The 23,518-nt window shown below is 37.6% G+C and overlaps 3 protein-coding genes across 7 annotated transcripts; all 3 read right to left on the bottom strand.

The window, feature by feature from the left end:
* Positions 1 to 943: 943 nt before the first annotated feature.
* On the bottom strand, positions 944 to 10,848 carry LOC140797472 (acetolactate synthase small subunit 1, chloroplastic). Of its 4 annotated transcripts, XM_073150921.1 has the most exons (15): positions 10,609 to 10,848; positions 10,387 to 10,447; positions 10,178 to 10,226; positions 8,883 to 8,944; positions 7,010 to 7,223; positions 6,223 to 6,306; positions 5,821 to 5,889; positions 5,619 to 5,702; positions 5,374 to 5,526; positions 4,118 to 4,204; positions 3,509 to 3,613; positions 3,305 to 3,427; positions 3,073 to 3,225; positions 2,451 to 2,516; positions 944 to 1,235 (listed from the first exon to the last, which is right to left on the bottom strand). In XM_073150921.1, exons 3-15 carry the CDS (start codon positions 10,202 to 10,204, stop codon positions 1,152 to 1,154), a joined length of 1,311 nt encoding a protein of 436 aa, XP_073007022.1. In that variant the 5' UTR covers positions 10,205 to 10,226; positions 10,387 to 10,447; positions 10,609 to 10,848; the 3' UTR covers positions 944 to 1,151. The 4 variants fall into 4 exon arrangements, with proteins under 4 accessions (XP_073007022.1, XP_073007023.1, XP_073007021.1 ...); XM_073150922.1 differs by lacking the exon at positions 7,010 to 7,223 and having other exon boundaries at positions 10,178 to 10,237; positions 10,609 to 10,750; XM_073150920.1 differs by lacking the exons at positions 8,883 to 8,944; positions 10,178 to 10,226; positions 10,387 to 10,447; positions 10,609 to 10,848 and adding an exon at positions 8,158 to 8,560.
* A 1,666-nt stretch (positions 10,849 to 12,514) lies between these two features.
* Positions 12,515 to 14,198, bottom strand: LOC140798019 (protein SHORT-ROOT-like). Of its 2 annotated transcripts, XM_073151738.1 has the most exons (2): positions 13,602 to 14,198; positions 12,515 to 13,487 (listed from the first exon to the last, which is right to left on the bottom strand). In XM_073151738.1, the coding sequence occupies exons 1-2, from the start codon at positions 14,094 to 14,096 to the stop codon at positions 12,723 to 12,725; spliced, it is 1,260 nt and encodes a 419-aa protein (XP_073007839.1). In that variant the 5' UTR covers positions 14,097 to 14,198; the 3' UTR covers positions 12,515 to 12,722. The 2 variants fall into 2 exon arrangements, with proteins under 2 accessions (XP_073007839.1, XP_073007838.1); XM_073151737.1 differs by having other exon boundaries at positions 12,515 to 14,198.
* A 3,124-nt stretch (positions 14,199 to 17,322) lies between these two features.
* LOC140798335 (pentatricopeptide repeat-containing protein At5g16860) lies at positions 17,323 to 21,024 on the bottom strand. Its single transcript, XM_073152161.1, has 2 exons — positions 20,925 to 21,024; positions 17,323 to 20,157 (listed from the first exon to the last, which is right to left on the bottom strand). Exon 2 carries the CDS (start codon positions 20,097 to 20,099, stop codon positions 17,460 to 17,462), a length of 2,640 nt encoding a protein of 879 aa, XP_073008262.1. The 5' UTR covers positions 20,100 to 20,157; positions 20,925 to 21,024; the 3' UTR covers positions 17,323 to 17,459.
* Positions 21,025 to 23,518: the final 2,494 nt, after the last annotated feature.

Raw genomic sequence — 23,518 nt, forward strand, 5'->3', positions numbered from 1 at the left:
ATTCCAGTTTATCTAATATCCGATTTAAATCTAGTTATGAATTCATATTTGGGAAAGGCGAGTGGGTGACTGATGTCAAAATATACTTATCTCCGACGAGGATTACCCTTGAGAGCCTCAAAATCCGTGCTTTAAAGCCCCAACCAAGAACAGCAGCGAGGAGCTGGTTTGTTTTCAACAAAAGAATTATATTTATATATATATATATATATATGTGTGTGTGTGTGTGTGTGGAATATTTCCGTTTTGAACCCTGCTTTATATCGTTATTGCGATCTACACCCTCTGTACACTATTCACGGAAAACACCTTACTCTTGACATTTGTTTGAACAATCTAATGAGTAATAGCTAATAAAACATGGGTTGCCGGGATGATTCTTGGTAATTTATTGAAAATAAAGTGAGGCAGATATGAGAATTTGTAAAAAGACAGGGCGTAAACTGCAATAAACACGTAACGCATAACGTAGCCCAGGGTGTGAAACGCAGCCTTTTCCATTTTACAGAGGAATAATTACATTTAAATCCTAACTAACACCCGTTCCGTTAGTTACGTTTCCATTACCTTTTGTATTCACACGCGTAAATCACATGAATAACTATATAACATATTTATCTCTATATTTTGGATGTTAAAAAAAATACAATTTATTAATATACATTTATCTTCTCAGGGGGTATTTTAATCTATTTTAGTTTTTCTAAATTATTCTTTTTAAGTTCGCAATAAACCTATTCACCCTTTTCCATCTTAAATGCCTTCTAACAGCCTTTTCGAAACAAAATTTAACATGAATAAATATTTGTTTGTTTATATCTCAAATCACAGGCTACAAATGATAGCAGGATTTCGCGGAAGAGAAGGGAAGAGGTAGCAGAAATATATCGTTCAATGTAGTTTATTCCCAAAAGTGTTGATAGCATAGTATATGTATGTGTATCTGTAGAATACTGAACAAGGTGCATTTCTGATGGAAATTGATTACAGTTCTGTTCAGTAAGTTTTATATGAAGCTGGCACTAATCAGCTACGAATACAAATCTGTATTATAACAAGTCATTTTTAACAATAAAAAACGAAAATAAAAAAAGAGAGACCACATTGACTAGCATTGTGCTCGCTTCATTGGAAGTTGGGACTTTATAGATCTATAATGGAAGAGAATACCCACGCAGATACTTGGAATCCACGCCCGACTCGCGTACGAGTGCAACCCGGCCTGTTCGAGCAACCTGGCAAAAATTTTAGGAAGAAAACAAGGTTCTGTAAGCTTCTTGTGAATGAAAGATGTAATGCAACTCTAAAAGGTCGCAATTCAAAGTTGGCAGACATAACTCAATTAGTAACCACAAAACATAGGCAGACTAGCAAGGATATAATAAGATAAACTACGGCCATCCTTGGATACTTGATTGTTCATAAATGAGCTGAATGCTATCAAAGCATCAACCTAATCATGATTTAACATGTCAGAGTTCAAGGGTGAAACCTCTCATCTGAATCAGTGCCAGTTTATTAGCACTGAAGCACAAGGGAGAAACACCGCGAGAGGTGCTTTAGGCCATGGAGGGCAGGATGCGGTGCAATAATAGTTCATCAAAATGGAGCATTCATATATTGATCTTCTTATAATGCTTAAAAAAAAACATAACCAACTTATTGTCAAATAAAGCAGGGTGGCACTGCAAACAGTCAGGTATCAGAAACATGCACATCTAGTGTAGGCCGAATTAATAGGAATAGAACTTGTTTCAGGGCTCCTGATGATTTTGGTGAAGTGAACAGAATTTTGCAATGGAACTAATACTAACTACTAGATCTGGCCAACTATTTGACTATGTAAGTCGTCTAGGTTAGAGGCACAGAACGTATCAAAATGTACAAATAAATAATGGAAATTGTTTCAGGCTTTCAGCCCATACTAGGGAGACCCACCATGAAGTATCATTTGGTTCCATTTCAAAAATATATTATCACAATTTACCATATGATAGGTATGAATGATATTAAGAAGTCAACCTCGCCCACCACCGCTGAAGCAGAGTTTGACTGCCAAAGTACATTATTTAGTCTGGAATTTGCATTTAAATTGAGGTGCACTAGAGAACATTACAATCTCAAAGTTAACCAAATGTCCCAACTAATTGGGCCCCTATGTCAATTCATTGAGTAAACTTTTGATTGATTTCCACTATTATTGTTAATTCTTTTTCTGATTGAAAGATATGAAAGATTGAAAGCAATTGTTCATCTATAATAAATTTTGTTATTAATTAACATATATCTGGTTAATTAGGTTTGCTAACTCGATTATCCATGCCCAAGAATATAACTTAAGGTTACAGAAAAATTAGAAAACAGGTTATTATTAATAACAGATATTGTTTGGTTCAAAATGATGCTGATATTGAACAGGATAAGGAGAAAATTTTCAGCCAGAAACAGACCTCACAAATGCCATATGGCTCCAATAGTCGTTGCAATGCAACCATCTTATCTAGATCACCAGCGAGCTGCATTCAATAATCAAATCTTGATTTTTAGATATTTGAGCAATCTAGAAAGAGATATTCAATTAAAAGAAAATTTTGACTCCCATTTGGAAGGACTTCTACAGATTTACTAGTGGAGCTAAAAGGTATGGAGCTGAATAACCATCAATATGATTGCAAATTGGCATCATCGATCAATGATTATTTGATGGATTTTTTCCATTAGGGTGGAAAGTGATCTGAGGTGGCCTGATGAAGCGTTGTGTACAATGGTTTATGGTAAAACTATACATATTTATCCTATTGAGTATTGACTAAGCAGCTTCTAACAACAGAAGCTGTTCATCAGCATGAAGTCAACTGAAAATTAAAATTAAATTAAAAATTGAAACCATAACCCTTCTGATCTTTATTTTTAGGATAATACATTGTCTCACGCCATATTTATTTAAATAGTTTATATTATAAAGACAACAACCAGCACCAGCTGCCATAAATTAGATATGTGGTCCATTACTGAAAGCAGCATACCACGAACAAAAAGAGTTTGATCTGAAATCCATATGAGATTCATTACCTGAAGGGTAATTGTGTGATCAGATACATCTACAGCTGTGGCCCGGAAAATGTCAGCAATATCTAGGATATCCCTACGGGCAGTAGTATTTACAGCAACCTTAATAAGCATCAATTCTCTTTGGGCGAAAGGCAAGCGGGTTATGTCCTGAACCTGAATGTATTGAGTTGCTTTTCAAGTTATATTTACTATAAGAATAGAACTACGTGAAGGTGCTAGGTATGATTCTCACCTCGTAAACATCAATAAGCTTGTAGAGCTGCTGTACCAACTTGCCAATGGATTCATCAGTTCCAGGAACCACAGTCGTAATACGAGAGATACCTTCCTTTTCAGCTAGACCAACAGCAAGACTCTACAATCATTTAGTTGTCAAACATAAGTCGAGAAATAATCAACAAAAGGGACGAAAAAAATAACTTAAAAGAAAGTAAACCTGAATATTGTAGCCCCTACGAGCAAACACCCCTGTCACAATATTGAGGACGCCAGGAGAATCATTTACAAGGATCGATAAGGTATGCGAACAAAGTCCACTTGACTATACCAGCACAAATTAGTCATTAGAGGTTAATTTATATATGTCATAAACTGTCGGCAAACAGAGAAAAGAAATTCCAACCAAACATCAGTCCTTGCAAGAAGGGAACACAATGTCAGGGTATAACGACTATAATTCTGAAACAATTTGAAGAACCATAACATAATCAAGGATTTTATTAATTTGGTACCAGACCAGAAGTGAACTCAAAATAATCAGTTGTATACTTGAAAGGAAGTTCTACTAGTTTGGGATATCATAGAAATCCAAAGATTAAATAAAGCTTGTCTAAAAGCTGACAATATAACGAAACTGCAAAAATGTCCCACGAAAACTATGATGCAAGTGATTATTATAAACCTTACAAGATATTAAGCTATAGGTAACCACTTGAAGTTCTAGAATCAATAAATAACGAAAAAGGTATTTTTTGAAACAGACCTAAAAGGTCCGCAAAATCATTTAATAAGCCAAACCAGAGCTACAGTACTGGGAAAAACTTACATCTTCATCATCAAGAACGCCCCAATGTGCATCAAGAACTTGACTGACGGAAAAGCTCTCATAAGGTTCCACTGGATAGACATCTCCCTTGACATAACCAGGAAGAATAAGATGTCAGGCAGAAAATAACAGGACTGGTGGTACTGTTCCAAAAATGATTAAAGGAGTCAAATGGATAAAAACAGTTACTGGCTTAGTTTATTTCATCTAGGAAATACAAATTGAGTAACAAAAGAAGGGTGAACAATTCTAATCTTAGCCAAATGTGGCATTGGCCGAAATTCAAAATAGTAAAACATTACATATTCTGATGAACTTCCTAATATCATTACATAATAAAAAAATTGCATAATACTGCTAATCTTTAGTTGCAAATCTCCATTAGGTGAGTATAAACTTCCGAATATCATGTATACCTATAATTTGCAATGGATTTACATTTTAATAAATGTAACATGCAATATTTTATATCTCAAGAGGAACAAATGATTTTAGTTCCTTGTAAGTAATATGAAGCATTCCTTATGCTTGATGAATGGACTGTCATTCCCGTCGGCATGTCCAGAAAAGTGAATTTATAGCAAAGCTATTCTGTGGTAAAATAGAAGAGAACAAGATCCTTGAAAGAACTTGTTTTTTTTTCCATATTCCAAAGTATTCAACATTGCTGAATTCCTTGTCAAATAATTGAAAACTATAATCTTTACCAACTTTCATTGCATGTGGGCATATAATTAAACATTCACCACTCAAAGTTTCATATTTATAAGTAACTCCAACATGGCATGGAAGATTCAACAGTCATAAAAATAAAAAAAATTCTGTCATAGTTTTTTTTCAATTTTAAGAGAGTATGTTTGGAATATGACTTCAAATGCCTTATCTGTGAAAGATCCAAATAAATATCTATTCTATGATTAAGAAAACATATCCTAAGGGTCTTTATATTGTAGTATATCACTTTCAGTTGGAATCTTGAACTGTTCCCTCATTTTCCTTCTAGATCATTTTGAACCTTGAGCAACCTATAAGCTTCTATGAACTACTTAAGAGCTTGATTCATGTAAATCTCATGAAGAAAAATCCACAACAGACTTTCACATATGGAAAGCTTAAACAATTCTTTTGAAAAAAAAAAATGAAAGATGCATCCCTAGGTAGAAAGACAAGGAGAAAGAAGTCAAAAGGAGCTTATAAGATACGATACACGAATTGATATATTTTTAACTTTAGATGGAAGCAAAATAGGTACTTACACCGGATGATTGTTCCAGGTTGCCATTCAATGTCCTGTCCTTATAGCTTAGAAGAGGACTTGCAAGCATGGTCCCCTCGAGATCTGGATAAGAAGCTGCAGAGAATCTCCAGAAAGGGGCATTTTCTCCCATCCTTTCACGCCTCAAAGCAATCTGTCAAAAGGACAATTTATTCCCATATCAGTGAAATTTTTGCATGCATGCACTTGTATGAGTCAGTTCCAACAATTTTGAATATTACGTACTTTGCCAGTTCTAGCAATTTCTTTGATCCCAAATTTGCTCAGATTCCTCTCGACTGCAACAATTTTCCCAGGATCTCCAGTTACCTTCACCATTGGCCATAAAAACAAACAATGGTCAGATTATTGCAAGATAAGGTACACAATTGCAGGATAAGGAAGGCATCAAGCTTGGATGTAAGATGACAGCTCCAAAAGATATTACCTCTACAGTCAGTGTGTGCTCTGAAATGTCTACTACTTTTGCCCTAAATATATCAACCAAGCCCATTACCTGCATATTGAAATTAAGAAATATAAGGTATAAATTAGTGACAGGAAGGAACCTAGTATTAGACAAAAGAAATATGGATATCAGGATGCTGGGTATCCAAGTTCACTGGGCATATCTATATATTGATAAGATAAAACAAAGACTATTTATTACCTTACCTTGAGGCTCCAAGTCAACAAAGTGAAAACAGACCACTAGTACTTACAAATGTTAAAAATTCATAGATATATCTGTTAGAGTCATACAAGTTCCGGTACATTTCACCACTCTTAAAACATGTTGTAACTAGTCTGAAATATTAAAGCAGATAACACAAAAATCTTTTTCCTTTACCTCCGGACGTTTATCTGGCTCCACATTAAGTTTTATAAGCATCAGCTCACGTTCAACTTGTGGCTCCTTCGACAGATCCTCAACCTGCCAATTGTATTAGCATGGTATGTGCATAAATGAAGTAAAATTGTAGATGTAGCAACCAGAGCTAAAGTTATTTAGGAGAAAGAAGAATCTACAGCCAATTGTTGGAAATGTTAATAGATAGTAGATATAACATTGCATCTGATAAAGTAACCTTGATGATAGAGAAGCCTTATTAGAATTTAGTGTTGCTCTCTAGCACTCTTGCCCATTGAATATACTCGTTGGTCATACATATAGGAATGTATGCATGTGTTTGTATCTACAAGAGATGAGTAAAGAGTTCCAAAGGAATAACTCACTTGTTCCTAATAAATAACCACATCCATAAATCATATATATCTAGAGTGACATTGAGAATTACTGATCATATATTATCTAGAGAATATAAGACTATACTCCTCCTTATATCTAGAAACTTATTATAGCAAGGTGCAACTTATTGTTAGTAGATAATAATAGATGGAGGAATAATGACCTTCAAAACGTTCACAAGATTATGAAGCTGCTCTAAAGGAATAACTCACTTGTTCCTAATAAATAACCACATCCATAGATCATATATATCTAGAGTGACATTAAGAATTACTGATCATATATTATCTAGAGAATATAAAACTATACTCCTCCTTACATCTAGAAACTTATTATAGCAAGGTGCACCTTATTGTTAGTAGATAATAATATATGGAGGAATAATGACCTTCAAAACGTTCACAAGCTTATGAAGCTGCTCTACTACTTGTTGCAATACTTTCTCAGTCCCTGAAACAACTATTGTGAATAATGCCTTGTCCCTGTTTAATCCAACTGCAAGTGACTCAATATTATATCCTCTTCTAGCAAAAACCCCAGCAATTCGGTTTATCATCCCGCTTTCATCACCAACAAAAACTGATATGGTATGACGCCTTATCCTACATTTGTTTTTAAAAGAGAAGCTGTATTAATAAAAGTATTAATCACCACAATAAGATAATAGGCTTTGCAACATGATGAATACAGAATAGATGAAAGTAATCAATCTACAGAACATAGGTCAGATGAAGTAAGATGAAGCTGAAGCATTGAGGATGCTGGATTGATATCAATGCTCAGGCGAGCTATGAGCATTGGAAGGTCCCTCCTATGCAGGGATCGTGGAAAATTGAATGAAGATTGTTGGCTTGTTGATCTCTCTTATTCCCTTCTCTTATCTCTTTTCCCTCTCAAAACCCACTTTTTCTTTTATTCAGTATAAGGATTATCTGATGAGGCAGAACCTTTACTATTCACTTCATCTCGAATCAAGGGGGATTCCTCCTTGTTTATTGGTTTCAATTTTGCCTGGTTCACTTCATCTGAAACATGGAAGAAACAAATGTTTCTGCTGAAAGGGAATGTTTACGGCCAAGAGATCCAAAACTAAGGTTGAAGGTGCTCTTGGCCAAAGTGATCAGTTTTGGCCAAACTTGAAACTTCATTTCCTCTTCAAATTTGTTGTACTGACAGTTTTGAATTTAAAACAGTTCGAGTTCCCCTGAATAACACCATTTTGCAGCCCTAAACACATTGAAACTACATCAGTTTTGCCATTGGGAATAAGCCGATCCTCCACTGTCACTTCTCTTGCATAGCAGCAGAGAAAATAAGTGTGCAAAAAGAATGACTCCAACTGATCCCTAGTTTATAATGTTTTTCCATTCTCACTCCTACACAATAGAATGCAACAGGGTATGAGGTATATATTGATCCATGTTTCTTGCTCACGTTGTGTTGGAAGAAATGCCAGAGGGAAAATTGCAAACAGCGGAGAATCACAACTGACTGAATTCGTATCAAAAGATAAAGCTACAAAGATAGAATCTTTACGACTTCCGAGCCCTTAGAGGTGCCGCATCAGTACCGGGGACCGTGGAGGCGTCACCGATAGGGTTCTCCGCGCCGCTCGCGGCGACTCGAGGAGCAAGGGTCCGTCTTGGCCTCGAGCAAAGCGCCGACCTCGAGAGATCCGCCATCCTCGAGAGCCCCAAGCTGAATCCCACCTCGCGCTGCGCGCGGGAGAAGGGCTTCATCGTCGCCGCTGTGAAAGGAGACCGGTGAGTTGGAGCTGCCGCCATGGCTACAGAGCTGAGAGAGAGAGAGAGAGAGAGAGAGAGAGAGAGAGAGAGGCGGGGGCAGAGTTGGTAGGGTTTATGCGAGTTGGCCTGCAAATCTTTTATAAATGCGAAGGTAACATTGGTAGAGATGCAGTTAAATAGCTAACATCTCCATTGTATTAATCTCACGTGATAGCCAAAGAAAGGTAGAGCTTGGTGAATTTTTCTTTACCAATTTTAAGCTGGATTTATGATTGGCTTTGCCATCATTATAATTTTCTATGTTATTTTATCTATGTAGTAATGTTATAGGTGTCAGCTCCAATGGAGAGACTTTGGTCTCGCTGAATTTATATATATTCAATCTAATATCTCCAAGCATTGTAAAAATATATATTATGCAAAATTTCACCAGAAGTTACAAAAAGTTCACTAATCATTATTTAGTTGAATCAAAACAACAGATTAAAAAAGAAATCCTCTAGTCAAGGAGATGACCTTCTTGAGGGCTTCTGCTTCTTCCAAAGCTTTCTGAACCTCATCAACCATTCCCTTTTCACCTGTTCACAAGGAAGAATGCTAGAGATCTTAGGAAATCGGCCCAAACCACAATAAGAAAATTATAATTTGCCCTTCATATTAATTAAAGAAGCAAAACCAGTTCCAGTATGATACAACATGGCAATAAATCAGATTTGATGATTACAGCTAGAATCTAGTAAACATAACTCCTCCATCTTTTCCATCTAAAACAATACAAATTATCGGTTTGTTCAAAACACAATAGGAAAAATGGAAGGGGGAACAAAGGATTAGGATTAATGTCTGGTCAAGGCAAAAAATATCTATCACATATAAAATCAAAGGACATTCATTTTGAATGCGAGTACCAAGCTCTTCAGCATTTTTAAGCTTCTCATTTATCATCTCTTGTGTGTGTTGATCTGGCAGAGTAGGTGCAGGAAAATATGCTAATTGAGGATTTCGTAGGGGATTGGTTAAAGAAAGCGAGATCTTAATTTAAAGCATCAAGAAGAAGCATAGACTGCAGCGAAATAAGAATATGTTTAATGTACAACATAGAATGATAGAGTGTATCAGTAGCAGCTACAGATGAAACAATGCAAAAAGCAAAATTGCAGAGTGAAGGCTATATAAAATAGTTAAATTTACAGTTCATATCATCACAGGATTTATGAAAGATTTGTAGTAGTACAAACCAATACCTACTTATCAGATCTCTTATTTCTAAGTTCTTCAACTTCATCCAAAGTCCAAATTTTACTGTCAGTTTTTCCTTCCAAATCTGAGAGCAATATTTAACAATCAACTACCAGTTCAGATTTTTGTAGATACAAGAATGCATAGGTAGATGCATGAAGAAGTCTAATAGAAAGGCATAACAAGATGAAGTAGAAGACACAATTAACAGGCCATTACACCATCACAAAATTTCAGGGAAAGAAGGAATGTGACTATCAACTAGCCAAAAAGGCAAAAATAAACTATCAGAGAATTGTATCTCAACAAGACGCAAGTAGAGTAGAAACCAGTTCTTCTAAATCATTATAGAATTGAATAGTATATGGTAAAGCAGCAAGGATATGGATAGGGTATGCAGACACAACTCCAACAAATCTTGAAGATTAAGCACATATATGCAAGTCTCTACACACGTAAAGAATAATATTTTTTTGTTTGATTGTACTTTACTTAAACAAAGTAATGTAGGTTCGTCCAAGTCGTACCATTAAGCAAGCATCTTCAATTTATTCAATTAAAAAGAAACTCACATTCGTTATTCGTAACCCACGTATCATCGCTCATATCTGAAGTCCCAATCTGTACAGAAACTTCGTCCAATTTATCAAGTAATTCATACAAAATCACTGCTATCATAATAGTAATTTCAACAGTCAACCGAAGCAATCATATCCCTTCCGTTAACAGAATCACAGTTACAAAGAAAGAGGAAGGGCTAGTTCTTCGATTTTTCGCTTACAAGGATACTCTTTCCCAAGCTGCAAAGAATGCACCTTCGGGCAAGGACCCATATCAATTTTCTGGAACAGCATCAAAAGCACAACTTCAGTTCATACAAATCTCATAAAATAGACCAAAATTCACTTTTTCCAAGGAAGAAAGATCGGAATGGACGGACCGGGAACCCCTAATAGAGAGAAATTTCGTCAATGGAAGGTTCTAGGGTTTGAGATGGTATTACCGTCACTAGAAGAGGTCGAGGCGGCAGACATCGCGGTCGTAGTACTTGCGGTTGAACTCCCTCACGTCGCCGTTGCTGTTGGCTCCCATGAGGACGTCGAGCTGCTTCCTGACAGCGTCTATCTCTCTAGGGTTAGGGTTTCGTGCGGGGGAGAGAGGAGGACGAGAGTTCCAGGGAGAGACGAAACGGAGCGGAGCGGAGCCGATGAGAGCTCATCAACTCATTCGAACTGCCGGCGCCGTTATACTTTTTGGGGGAATTTGCACTTGAAACCCTACATTTAAATTAATTTACTCTTACGACCACGCATTTCCAATATTTACAAACGACGCCCTTCCTTTTATGAAGTGGGGGACACTGTAGTAAAAATAATATATAAGCTGGGGCCCTAAGGGTAAAAAAAAAACGAGATTTGAACTCAATACACCGGCACACCGGTAACTTTATGATAGTACCCAACTTCCAAATATATAGCTCCAAATCAGTTAAACAAGATATGATAAGTAACTACTTTTAGCCGCGATAAATCCACCTTTAATATAACTCATGTTCTTTATCCACTCCCCTCGTAACAGAGTTGATATTTGATAAATTTTTCATCAGAGTTCTATACGAGCATAGCTTGATTTTACTGTGACCCATCTTTTAAGAAGATGAACTCAGTTTTCGAACCTATATATTGAGAATAAAGTAAGTTATTTATCTAATCTGAGCCATTGGAAAAAAGAAATCAACAACAACATGGCCATGATTTGGGAAAAGGGATGGATGAGAAAGAAAGAAAAAAAATTGTGTACTCATGGGATTGTAACAGCCAGACTCCCATGTTGTCCAACCTTAACAGGCATAATAAGATTGTGGTATCAAAGTCCAGCAGGTTGCAAACTGCATGCCTGTAGATGAAGGTACTAAACTCTTGGAAAGTGACATTGATATGTAGGTTTGAATGCTTCATGCCTTTGAGCTTCTTCCCTAATGGGCTACAAAAGCAACTGGCCAGCAAATAATGGAGAAAGCAAAAGATGTTACAATCATTTGAACTCTTGTTCCCACTTCATAAGTTTATAGTTTGCATCATCAAAATATTATATTTAAAAATAAGGTGACTTCTAATTCATATGAATATATGTCATCATGTTGGTAGTAGGTATGCTATATAGAAGGCTAGAATATGAATTGCTAAACAACTCAGTGTTCATCTATAGTATCTAAGTTCTCCAAGAAAAAGTGTTTGATATTAAATAAAAATCACTAATGTAGACCAGTGACTTTAATTTAGACATTTAGAGTAAATAAATTTGCAACTCATGTATCTGAGTATATTGTTTGATGTGGACCTACACTGTCAGAAGCACCACACTTGCACAGTTTCTGGTGATTATTCATCTTTTGCAATGATAAGAATATGCCAGATGAACACCTCTCCCTCTCTCTCTCTTACTCTTACTCTCTCTCTCTTAATTAAAGCTCATGCAATGCCACCATGGTTCAGGGGTTTACTACATATGCAAACAGCCAAACATAATAAGCTGAAAAGGAATTGAGCACTACTTGGCAATCCAGAGGAGCAAAGGCTTTAATTGGCTTAAGAAAAGTCAAAAGTTGATAAATTGGGACATCAAGTTGGCTCCAAAAAGAAAAAACCACAAAGTACCATTCACATCTGTAACCAAAATTGTAGCCAAATCTAAGTAATTAATGCTTCTCCACTCCTATCAGAGGAACTTAAAAAGAAGAAGAGGGAATCATCATAGGTTCAAACAATGAATGTGGAGCTAAATCTTAGGATTAATTAATTGTCACATGAGCCTACCATTGATCATCTAAGGGATTAGGGTTGGCATCTTATGTGAAATTGCTAAGCTAGCTAGCTAGCTAGCTCTCTACACTGAATTAGGTCATGAAATGCAAATGAAGGTCTATATTCACCTTGATGCATATATGTAGCAAATATCAATTCCATGTATTCAAACAAAAGAAAATTTAAAAAAAAAGAAGCCTTGATCCATATAAACAACTTCTTCCAAGCGCATCTCACTTTTTTTTTCAAACTTAAATATCAAAACTTCAAATGGTAAGTGAAGCAAGAACCATGTGTGTTCAACCTCATCCCCTTATGGCTTCCAAGCTGATGCCCATGTCACTGGTTCTCCCTTCCATGCCAGGTAAACCCCCTCCGCCGCTGCGGCACCGGTTTGCCCGGCGGCGAGCGACCAGCCGGACCGATACTTCCTCAACAATGCCCTAGCGTCATCCATGACATCCTCACTGAAGCTGGTAGATGACAAGTATTCCGTCAGCCTTCTACTCCATTGGCTTCCTTTCTCCCTCCTCTCGCCTGCTCCATGATCATGATCTCCTTCGCAAGCCAGGATGCTAAGGATGCCTCTTGAGCACTCCCTCTCTATGACAAGCCTCTCATTGCTTGTGGGCAGAAAGCTCTCCTCTAGCATCTCAAAGAAGGCATTGTAGAACCTCAAGCACTCATCGAAGCACTTGACGAAGTCGTTGCTATTGCTTGTGAAGTCTGCCTCCTCCTCTACTACAGTCAGTACCCTTGGCCTCAGTTTGCAAAGCATTCTAATGAAGCTGCTCCTCTCTTCCACTCTTACGCGCCGCAATGCCCCGACGCAGTTCACCGCCACCGCCTCGCCCTCTCTCACTCCGATGTCCTCCCCCTTGAGCTCACCTAGCTGTGACCCAACAGTCGTCACCACATGGAACTCAAAAGGAACCCTCATCAACCTTGCAAACTTCTCCATCCGTTGGCCTACCTCCTTCATGATGGATCTCTCCATGCCGACCGCCGTCACGACCGTCAGCCTTAGATGCGGCGTGTCCTCGGCTCGAGTGGCTAAAGATTCTAGTAGGGTTGGCCACTGGGTGCAATAGGTGTTACTGATATCAACTATATGAAGCTTAGCCTCTCCTTCTAAGGCTTCCAAGATTGCACCGTTCGAAATGACATGACCAAATGTAGTCCATGGACTTACCTCTTGAAACTTGAGCATCACCTTCCTTGCAGTATCAAACGAGTGGTTCTTCTCAGCAGTTGATGTCAGTGTCTTGTAGAAACTGCTCCCGGACTCGGATGCTTTGCAGAAGAGTGCTCGTAAAAAATGCGAGGCGAGCTTCTGATCTCGATCGCCGTAGGGAGACGAGAGCTCGTTCGTGATCCATAGGAGATGGTGGATCTTCGCAGAGTCCTTCTCCGCGATGGCTCTTGCGCACTCGCGGAGGATCTTCGAGGCCCAGTTGTCGTCGTTGTCGTCGAGATTTCCCGGCCGGCTCGTCGATGCGTAGGGGTGGTGTGGAGCTGGATCTTGCATGCTTATGGAATGATCACTACTGCTGGATTGCCTGTGGGAAAAGGTGAGGCATGAGATGGCTTCCAAGGGTAGAGTTTTATTTCCATGTGAAGCATTCATGTTGCTCTCTAAAGGGAGGCAGAACAATGAAGAGGAAAGCAAACCAAAGGGTGGTGGCATAACACAAATTTAATCAGGTCTTTTCTTTTCCATCATCATATATAATCTGATTAATTGTGTCCTACTGCTTATCACTTTCAGAATACTTTCAAAGCTTCTTTCTTGAATTTTTTTTTTCTTCTTTTTGGGCATATAGATTAGCATCCAGTACATCTTGATCTTATAGCATAAAACCTCTTCTTTTTTCCACATATTCGTAAGTCAAAAGTATATACTAGCTAGCCAGATATGCAAAAAGGGAGTAGTAGTAAGTATTCTTATTACAAGCTATGGTTTTTAAAGTATAGTTAAAAAGAAAAGCAAACTGGTGCAATGCAAAACAAGCCAATTTTTAATGATTGCTTACACAATCATTTCATCGCTTAGGAACAAACTTGTCATCATTTTTGGGGAATCTATTCTAAGAATCACAAAGTCTAATAAAAATAGAAATGCAGGGATAGTGCAGGACTAGGCAGTATGAGCTAACTCATAATTTATAGTATTAGTGAGAGATGGATGGATGGATGGATGGGTTTTTGTCACAGCAGTTATGACACAAAGACTGTAGAAAGATGATTCGACTGTATTTGTAGTCACAGAAAGAAAGCATCTTGCTACAACTTTTTTATTCTTTTTTATTCTTCTTTTTTCTTCCTGATGAAAGGCTGCCATCTCCCATCTTAATTGACTTCATCTTTTCTTTTCTTTCATTTTTTTTTCACTTTTTACATTAGGGCTTGTAAAAGAGTAGGAGACTATTCAATGTATCATCTCAACTCCGAAGATGATTCTAAGCTATTACGATGTCATGCTACAATTCAAACTTTGTACCTTTCCACGTGGAAGTAGTGAAAGTTTCTCTTTGGCCAAATATTGAAAGGAAATAAAAAAGCCCTTCCTCTTTAACCTGTATGACTGCTTTGAAATCAATCAGATACACCCATCTTTCAATCTAAAATGCATATGTTCATGAACCTTAAAACAAATGAATAGAAACAAAGCAATTAATCAGAAGAAAGAGGGTTTAGAAGACTAATACAGCCAAAGCAAAGGGGGGTATCTAACTCTCTATTATCCCCCTGCAGAACAATATTATAGATCAGGACAAGACACAACCTCTTTTTTACTTTATTTTCCAATCATAGGAAACCTGTCATGCCCAAGCCCTACCTTGCCATGGAAAAGAGCTGCCTGTCCTCTGTGGATTCCCCTTTTGTGGCCAATAAAAGCATTAGCTTATACATGTGCAGATAATGAGAGCCATCTTTCCCAACAATGGGGTAGGAGACACAGGCAACCTGTTACAAAACAAAGTGATATTATAGGCTTCACCTTAATTTCCTTGTGATGCAACATATGCCTCCACTTCTGTCATAGATTTTAGGATAAGATTGTGAAGATCTTGCTACATTTTACTGTTATTTGATGTAACATATGATACCTACGTGCCCAAATTTTCAGTAAAAAGAGACTGCATTCACAAAGCAACAATACTAAATGATAAATATATCCTTGCTACTTTCACACTAGGCAATCCATAATGTAGAAGTACTTCTATTATACCAAAACTTTACCTTGTGCTAATAAAATAGGGCACTCAATATATTCCGCCAGAAGAATGTCTTGAAAACCAAGGGTTCTTCAGATTTTGTCTGACAACTTGTTTAAACTATGCTGCATGGATTCCTTCCTATAACCTTTATACACTGAAACTATAAGCGGTAGACACATCCATTACAAAACTTGTAAAAGACTTTAATGCTGTTACAGTAGAACTCAACAAGATCAAGAGTCCTCGTTCCAGCATCAAACATTTATCATGGATGAATAACTTGCTTTCCAAAAAGCTAGATTTGGATAGGCTTGCAAGTGTCTTAACTTAAAGAAAATGAAACGTCAATTCAAGTTAGAAAGGTAGAAAGCAAATGCAAGGTCTCGGTTGGCAGCCACCCACATGTATGAGAGTGTGGGTGTCCACTGTCCCTGCTCATACGGCAGATAACCTTAGTGGGCGACATGGTCGAACCCTACCAACTGAGACGGCAAGTCAGCAAGCAAGGGGGCACCTTAGATCTGCCATGAAACGTGCGTCATGTTGGTTGAACAGTCCCATCGGACCCACCTTTCATATTTCCAATCTAAAAGGTTAAAAAAAACACAAAAGAAAATAATATATATGTTAGAAATCTACATTTACCTCTGTATAATTTTTTCTGTGTAACTATAATATCTATTTGTATTTATTAGATAAACTAAGATCTTATTGTTTTATTTTAGTCAGAAATACAGAGATTGATGTGGTAAAAAAAAAGAATATCTAGAAAGTAAAGTGATTTTAGATGTAAGTATTGGAAATATAACCCAAGCCTGTTCGAGCTTGGATCAAGTTTAGATTGGCCTCAAGCCCAAATCGACAAGCCCTAACTGGGCATCCTTGCATTGGAGAGCCACCTGGGACTTGGACTTGAAAAATCAAACTATCAGAAACAAAAAAAAAAAAAAAAAGAGAGAAAACAGGATCGTCATGATGAATATAAGCTGAAGCTTGAACAAAACTAACTAATAAGAGAACATGAAAGAAACAAAGAACAAGACAGATAGCGCTATTCCTTTCCTACCCATGCTGATGTAAGTATGCAACTTTCCATAATTTCTACGAGAGCAGTTTAACAAATATTTATATCAGAATGGTCTACATTTTTGTCGTGCTTACCTAGAAACAGAGTTTACAGTTTTTAATTCAGAGAATATGCCTACTAAACACTTTGGAATGAGCTAGATGCACCATGATGTGTTTATTATACAGTTGCATACTTGCATCTAAAATTTCAGCTAAAATTCTCAAGAATCTTTCACATGATTATGAATAACCAGAGAAATGAACAAATAGAGTATAAAACATGAGCAGAATAGGATTCACAAGAGACCACCTTCTTTTCACTTTGTATATCAGCTTAGTACAGTTTGAGGAAGAAAAAAAGAAAGATCCTATCCACAATCATAGAATACAAGAATTAATATCTTGTTTTTTTCTTTATGATCGTTGGATCAGTATCTGGTTAGTAGAAGAGAATATATCACACAAAGGCACTAGAAGCCATTTACCTCGAAATTCTAGATGCTTGTATAGTTCATCAATTTGCCTGTTTGGTAATGAAGTTGACAGAAGGGAAAAGAGGAAAATCCGACATAAAAGAAAGAGAATAAATGCAATGTAACTTAGTGATGCAATTGTAGCCCAAGATAACAAAAAGAATGATCATAATCATATATCATTAGCAGTGTCATATCATCAATGAATAACTTATTATTTTCAACTGAGAAGCAAATATGCACCCATTACACTGTCAAAACTTGCAGTTACCAATTTTTTAAGGATTGTCACCAATAGCCACCGCAAGAGCAACTACCCTTCTTAAAGTGATGAAAGCGACTGGAATCCCTCAATATGATTTCGTGATCGACAATCATCGAGATGAATGTGAATGCACTATGGCAGTCGCCACAAACACGCAAGTTCTTTGTGATCCTGATGGGACTTCCGGGGGGACAGGTGAGGATCCCATAAGCAAGAGCAAGTTTCTCACTGTGCTCATAGAGAAGGCAACTTTTTTCCTCATCATCTACATCATGCAAGGCGAAGTGCACTTGAGGTACGTAACCCATGGCTTTAATGCGTTCCATTAAAGTTCCAAGAAGATCATATATTTTCAGAGATTGTGGGTGAGATCTATCTCCAACAAAAAATGTAGTCGTCCCCTGTTTCCCCTGAATCCAACTGCACCCTGGCCTCTTCTTGATTCCTGATTTCTTCATAAGGAATCTGATTTTAGCTACATCTTTCCATCGCCCAGCATTAGCATAGATATTTGAAAGCAGTGTATACGATCCATCATTTTCAGACTCCATCTCCAACAACTTCTTGGAAGCATATTCACCAAGCTCCACATTAGCATGGATTCTACAGGCACTAAGCAAAGCTACCCAAACAACTGAGGTTGGTTCCATTGGCATTCTCCTAATCATCTCCCAAGCTTTGTCTAAGCGCCCTGCACGGCCCAGCAGGTCAATAACACAGGCATAATGTTCTGCACCTGCAACAACCCCGTAGTCTCTATTCATATTGTCAAAATACCTCAGTCCCAGATCAACCATTCCAGAATGGCTGCAGGCATAGAGAACAACAAGGAAGGTAATGCCATCAGGCACTAACCCTGCCCTTTGCATCTCCTCAAAGACACACATGGCATCATCACCATGGCCATGCATGCCATACCCTGTCATCAAGGAGGTCCAAGAAACAGCATTTCTTTCGGGCATGTTGTTAAACACATTTCTAGCAGCATCAATATCACCACACTTTGAGTACATGTCAATGAGACAATTTGCTACAAAAAGCATAGCAGCTTCATATCTGTGGCGTATCACATAGGCATGGATCTGTTTACCAAATCGCAGAGCTGCAAGCCGAGCACATGCCATGAGAACACAAGATATGGTGAAAGCATTAGGAAGAACGGCTGAAGATTCTGAAATCATCTGTGAGAAAAGCTCGAGGGCAGCATTGGCATCTCCATGCTGTGCATAACCACCGATCATGACAGTCCATGTCACAACATTTCTCTCCTTCAGATGTATGGAATCAAATACAGCGCGGGCAGCACTGAAGCTTCTGCATTTTGAATACATGTCAATAAGTGCATTTTGCACCATGAGATCTTCACCATGGCCATCATAATCATCCCATGTCATAATGCATTTTCTTAGAGAATAGGCATGCGCTTCCATACCTTGAGACAATGCTCCAATTGAAGCACAAGCCGACAAGAGAGAGATGATGGTGACTGCATTAGGCTCTGATCCTGATAACTGCATCTGCCGAAAAACTCCTAGGGCCTCCTGGCCAAGCCCCCTCTGTGCATACCCAGAGATCACAGCACTCCATGTCACAACATTTAGTGCTATATTCTCCTTGCACATCTTTTTAAAAAGCTCAAATGCATCCTCAAAACTTCCATTCTGTGAATACCCAGTGACCACTGCATTCCAAGACACCACATCTTTGACCTTCATGGCATTGAAAACTTTGACGGCATCTTCCATCATTCCACACTTTGCATAAACATCAATGATAGCGTTGCCCACAAAAATATCTGAAAATAGACTGTTTCTCAAGGCATAATTGTGAATTTCTTTGGCTTGAGTGAATGCCTTGAGAGAGGCACAAGCAGGAAGGATGTTGACAAGGCTTATAATGTCTGATCTGCATTCGCTATCCTTATCATGGACAACTTTTGCCATCCTTGCAAAAAGCTCCAACGCAATTCGTGGATTGCCACCCTTAACATGGGCAGCAACGATAGAATTCCAGGAGATCACATCATCAATTCCCCTATGAAGTATTTCATCAAACATGCAACTGGCCTCCTCCAAAGCACCACAGCGAGCATACATGGCCACCAAGGCATTACACACAAAGACATTTGACTCAAAGCCATTGCTGCATGCCAGTCCATGGACAGAAATCCCCCGACGATAGGAGGGTAGCTCGCCACATGCTTTCAGGACAAAAGGGAGAGTGAAATGATCAGGCCTAGTTCCAACACTCTGCATGCGGTGGCAAAGGCTGAGAGCATGATCAAGGCGGCCATCCTTTATGCCTTGTCGGATGAGTAGATTCCACCATAGGACAGGAGAGGGTGTGAGACGCTCCAACACATAGAGTGCATCGGCTGGAGCACCACAAGCAAGGTAAGAAGCTACAATGCCAGTTCCCAACGACGGCGGCGAAAACGACAACGATGATGATGGTCTCAATGAGGGCAAGGAGGCAGGTGAAGTAAGAAGTCCACGGGTAACGATTTGTTGGTGAATCTGTTGGGCAGTAAACACGGACTTGCATTCCTTCAGTAGTGCTGCAAACCATGATGATGCAACCTCTGGAAGGAAAGATGCTTTACTGGTGGTAGATAGGAGCCATGCTCGATGTCTTTCTGTTGCCTTTGGCAAGTTAATAAGCATAACGGCAATAGCGTCTCATTATGCCACCTTGAATATTCAAATGGCAGTCACTGCATCACTGCACCAAACAACCGGAATAATTCTCAATGCTGCTTCTCTACTTCAAAGATCAGTGAATAAATTACCCAACATTTAACTCTCAGATAAAGAATTTCACAAATCAGAAGGAAAAACTATAAAATTAAATTGGAAGGCTGGGAAATTGCTTCACAGGAAGACCAGTGAAACAGAAGAAGTACCACTTTTTACTTCAGACAGAACAAACGCCAGTTCTAAATCATTGCACCACCACAAGAGAAATAAATCTATCATTTGGACGTTAATTAAATCAATTTTTAATGGTTTAAAGCCACAAATTTACTGTTTCTACCACTGGGGGGCAAAAAAAATCAAGAATGATCACCATTGAACATCCAATCAGAATCATAACATTATAAAAAAATTATAAAAAAATCAAAAAATTCGCACACCAACAAGAGAGACATTTTTGGGAGCAGAGAAGTATCAAAAATAAGTTTAGGAGTGAGAGAGAGAACTAAGAGTAGATAATAGAAAGATTAAACAAACTCATAATGACGGACCGGAAACATACAACGAAAATTACTTCACCAATTTTTCACTTCAAACAGCGCGAACCAAATGCTCATATCATTGCAGCACCACGTAAAGAAAAATAAAAATAAAAATTTACCAATTGGTAGCGCACGAAACAGTTACTAACGATCCAAAGACAAAGATTACTATAAAATAACGAACCGTCTGCATGAACAGATCACAGAAAATAATAATAATAATAATAATAAATATCTAATCGATGTTTCCTACCAATCTGTCGTGCTCGCAGCCGGATGGTTGTCGGCCTTCCGTTGGACTCCGCCCTCGCCCCCCCCTCAATCTCGATAAACCTAACTCTAAAACCCTTAGCGGGTGGGTTTATTTTCGGGAAGTGGGATGGGGCCAGAGGTTATCCTCGACCGGGTTGGGCCTACGAGTCAATCGGCCCATCTTGGGCCTCTTTTCGCAAGCCCACTCATTAGTCGGTTGGGCCGAATTGCATTAAAATATTCTAGCTCATTATAGCTCACTAGCTCACGATCATGCTCGAGCCGGCGTTTTGATTGGAGATATCGTCACAGGGTGGGCTGAGTGTTTTCGAAGAAAATAATGAGTCTGACTGTGTGTGGATCAAACTGGTCAGACTTTGGCGCTAGGCTTTATATCACCCATCACTAAATCGAATTAGGGCCAAGGGTTGGGCTCGAGTGCACCGGACCATTTGATCACCTCTGGATTTTGTTAAACCGATTGAATATAGAAAGCCCAGACGATAAAATATATAGATGATCAAGTTAGTCGCACAGACGATGAGCTGTTCAGACTGACCTGAATTGATCCCAGATATTTTAGTTTAATTAATAAAATTGTTCACAAGACTCGATGCTCCCCTGGCATAATTATTTAGGGAGAAATGGAGGCCAGGACCAAAAGCTTGCCCAATCTTTTGGCCACTGAGGTCCCACTCTATTGCAGCAGCCATAGTGCCATAGTGGAGGATGTGACACTACAAATCTAATAGCTTTTTCCTCTACCAAAGTTTGTCACTTGTATGCTTTATGGATTGGCTGCAGACAATCTCGACGAGCCAAACGCAGGTTTCTATGCCCAAATTCCGGCACGGCCATCCCACTTCCAGCACTCATACCTGCTGTCGCCTCAAAACCCTGCCACCACTGAGATTAGTCTATAAATATATCTAAGCTTTTCAACTATTTATTTATATATATATATATATAGAGAGAGAGAGAGAGAGAGAGAGAGAGAGAGAGAGAGAGAGAGAGAGAGAGAGAGAGAGAGAGAGAGAGGAAGAAGAAGAAGATGATGAAGCCTCTGCTCACTCACTCACTCACCTGGATCGCTTTGGGCGTGTTGTCAGATAAGAATTATTTGCATGCATTCTGACGGTTCTCCCCGTCCTCAAAATTAGTATCATTAAAAAAGAAGAGAAAATGTTTCAACTTGGCTTCTTGTGGCTTAGATTAATATGAAACTATTACTTTTTTATTTAAATTTATAGTAATATATTATAATATCACTATATTATTAATAATTTATTTATTTTAAATAGAAATAATCCTATTGTCTCGAGTAAATTTGAATCATCTATTTTTAAGATGGAAAATTTTCGTTAGGTATATTGTGATAGTTATATAATAATTACATTTGAAGAATATAATACACACAATTCTTATATTTAAATATCTATTTAAAGTTTTTCTAAATTATTAAGCAGGCAAAGTAATAAAATAAAAGTTTTGGATAATTTAAGTTGTATAAATCAAAGTCGTGTAAACCGGACACAAGGAAGTAATATTTTTAATTTTATTAACTAATCTGATAATATTCAATTAGTGGTCGCTAAATAATATCTAATGAGGTCATAAGTTTAACTCCAATCTCAAATAATATTGTGGAGAAATTGTTTAATAGTTAGTGGTTTGATGGCTTGGCTCGATTCGGTTAATGACTCGGCAGTACGGTTAGTTTAGAAGAACAGCTTCGCAACGGCTTGGAGTAGGTCTCGGTGGCGTTTAGTTCGAAGCAATTGTTTGGCGACGCATATGGCTTGAAGCCTAAATTGAACAATTAAAAGCTCGATGAGACCTAAAATGCCTTTATATCTAGGGAGGGTTAGCCCTTTGTCTAGCCCATATCTAGCTTTCGGGTTCATTAATTATAAAAAAAACTAGCCATATTTTTAAATTTTTTTTATGAAATGTTTGACAAATTTATTACTAAAAAAGGTCTATTTTAAAGTTTCACTAATTAATTCAATATTTTTGGGTAGAGAATGATTCAATACTAAGTAAATTAAAGGGTATATAAGATATTTTACATATATGACTAGATTAATTGATAAAATAATTAAAATTTAAGTATTTTTTTATTGCTTATCTTCTTAATAATAAGAGTGTTAACTTCTACAAATTTATTATTTTTTTATCTTTTATAAAAAAATAAATAGCTAAGAGAGAAATAAAATATGACTAATTTACTCTTATAATTTAAACATTTGATTAGTACTTTTAATTAATTTTATTTAGTATCATTTAATTTCAATCGTGGGATTATGAGAGAAAAATTAACGGTTCTTATTGAATCATTTGTCTTTCGGCTAACGCTAAATCGCTGAATATTTTAATATTTTATTTGTATAAATTTATTTAAGTTAGTATTCTTGTTCAAGCTAAAAATTTTACTTTTATATTAAAACATTTATATTGGTAGTGTTTTTATCCTTATAAATTCATCATATTTTCCGAGGCTATACTAAAATATAACTTTTCTAGTAATAAATTTGAGGATAGTAATTTATATTAGTAAATCAAGTTTAGACTGTGAATAGATTAAACCTCTGTCTC

Source organism: Typha latifolia, chromosome 11, assembly GCF_019914945.1.
Source record: "Typha latifolia isolate L0001 chromosome 11, TyphaL0001v2, whole genome shotgun sequence".
NCBI classification, from domain to species: Eukaryota; Viridiplantae; Streptophyta; class Magnoliopsida; order Poales; family Typhaceae; genus Typha; species Typha latifolia.